At 44.3% G+C, this 659-nt stretch overlaps 1 protein-coding gene across 1 annotated transcript; it reads right to left on the bottom strand.

Moving 5' to 3' along the window:
• Positions 1-214: 214 nt before the first annotated feature.
• Positions 215-494, bottom strand: LACBIDRAFT_312672 (uncharacterized protein; the record flags this gene model as incomplete). The annotated part of the gene is made up of 3 exons (XM_001891234.1): positions 215-275; positions 329-435; positions 489-494. The coding sequence occupies 3 exons, from the start codon at positions 492-494 to the stop codon at positions 215-217; spliced, it is 174 nt and encodes a 57-aa protein (XP_001891269.1).
• Between the last annotated feature and the right edge of the window lie 165 nt (positions 495-659).

Genomic DNA, 659 nt, shown 5'->3' with positions numbered 1-659 from the left:
AGACGTACCTCCACAAAGGGTCAATGGATTCATAAACAGTTTGTTGGAGTGTTTTCAAGATGTGAAGTAGTGTCCAAATGAGTCTATGTTGAAGGAAATCGAGACACAGGAAGGTCTTGGGTAGAGTTTAGCATAAGTGCAAAAACACGAAAGTACAAATAGACATACCTCCACGAAGAGTTGACGGTTTCGTAAACAGTTTGTTGGAGTGTTTTCAAGATGTGAAGTAGTGTCCAAATGAGTCTATGTTGAAGGAAATCGAGACACAGGAAGGTCTTGGGTAGAGTTTAGCATAAGTGCAAAAACACGAAAGTACAAATAGACATACCTCCACGAAGAGTTGACGGTTTCGTAAACGGTTTGTCGGAGCGTTTTAGGGACATGAAGTAGTATCCAAACGAGTCTACATTGAGGGAAATCGAGACACAGGAAGGCCTTGGGCAGAGTTTAGCAGAAGTGCAAAAACACGAAAGTACAAACAGACATACCTCCATGAGGAGTTGACGGTTTCGTAAACGGTTTCTCGGAGCGTTTTCGGGACGTGAAGCACTATCCAAACGAGTCTACGTTGAAGCGAATCGAGCCACAGGAAGGTCCTGGGCAGAGGTTGGCATAAGGGCAAAAAGACGAGTCACCGCATTGCCCGAAAATGACGTACT

The sequence above is a fragment of the Laccaria bicolor genome, genomic scaffold, assembly GCF_000143565.1.
Source record: "Laccaria bicolor S238N-H82 LACBIscaffold_546 genomic scaffold, whole genome shotgun sequence".
NCBI lineage: Eukaryota > Fungi > Basidiomycota > Agaricomycetes > Agaricales > Hydnangiaceae > Laccaria > Laccaria bicolor.
This window is presented reverse-complemented; position numbering and strand designations above follow the sequence as displayed.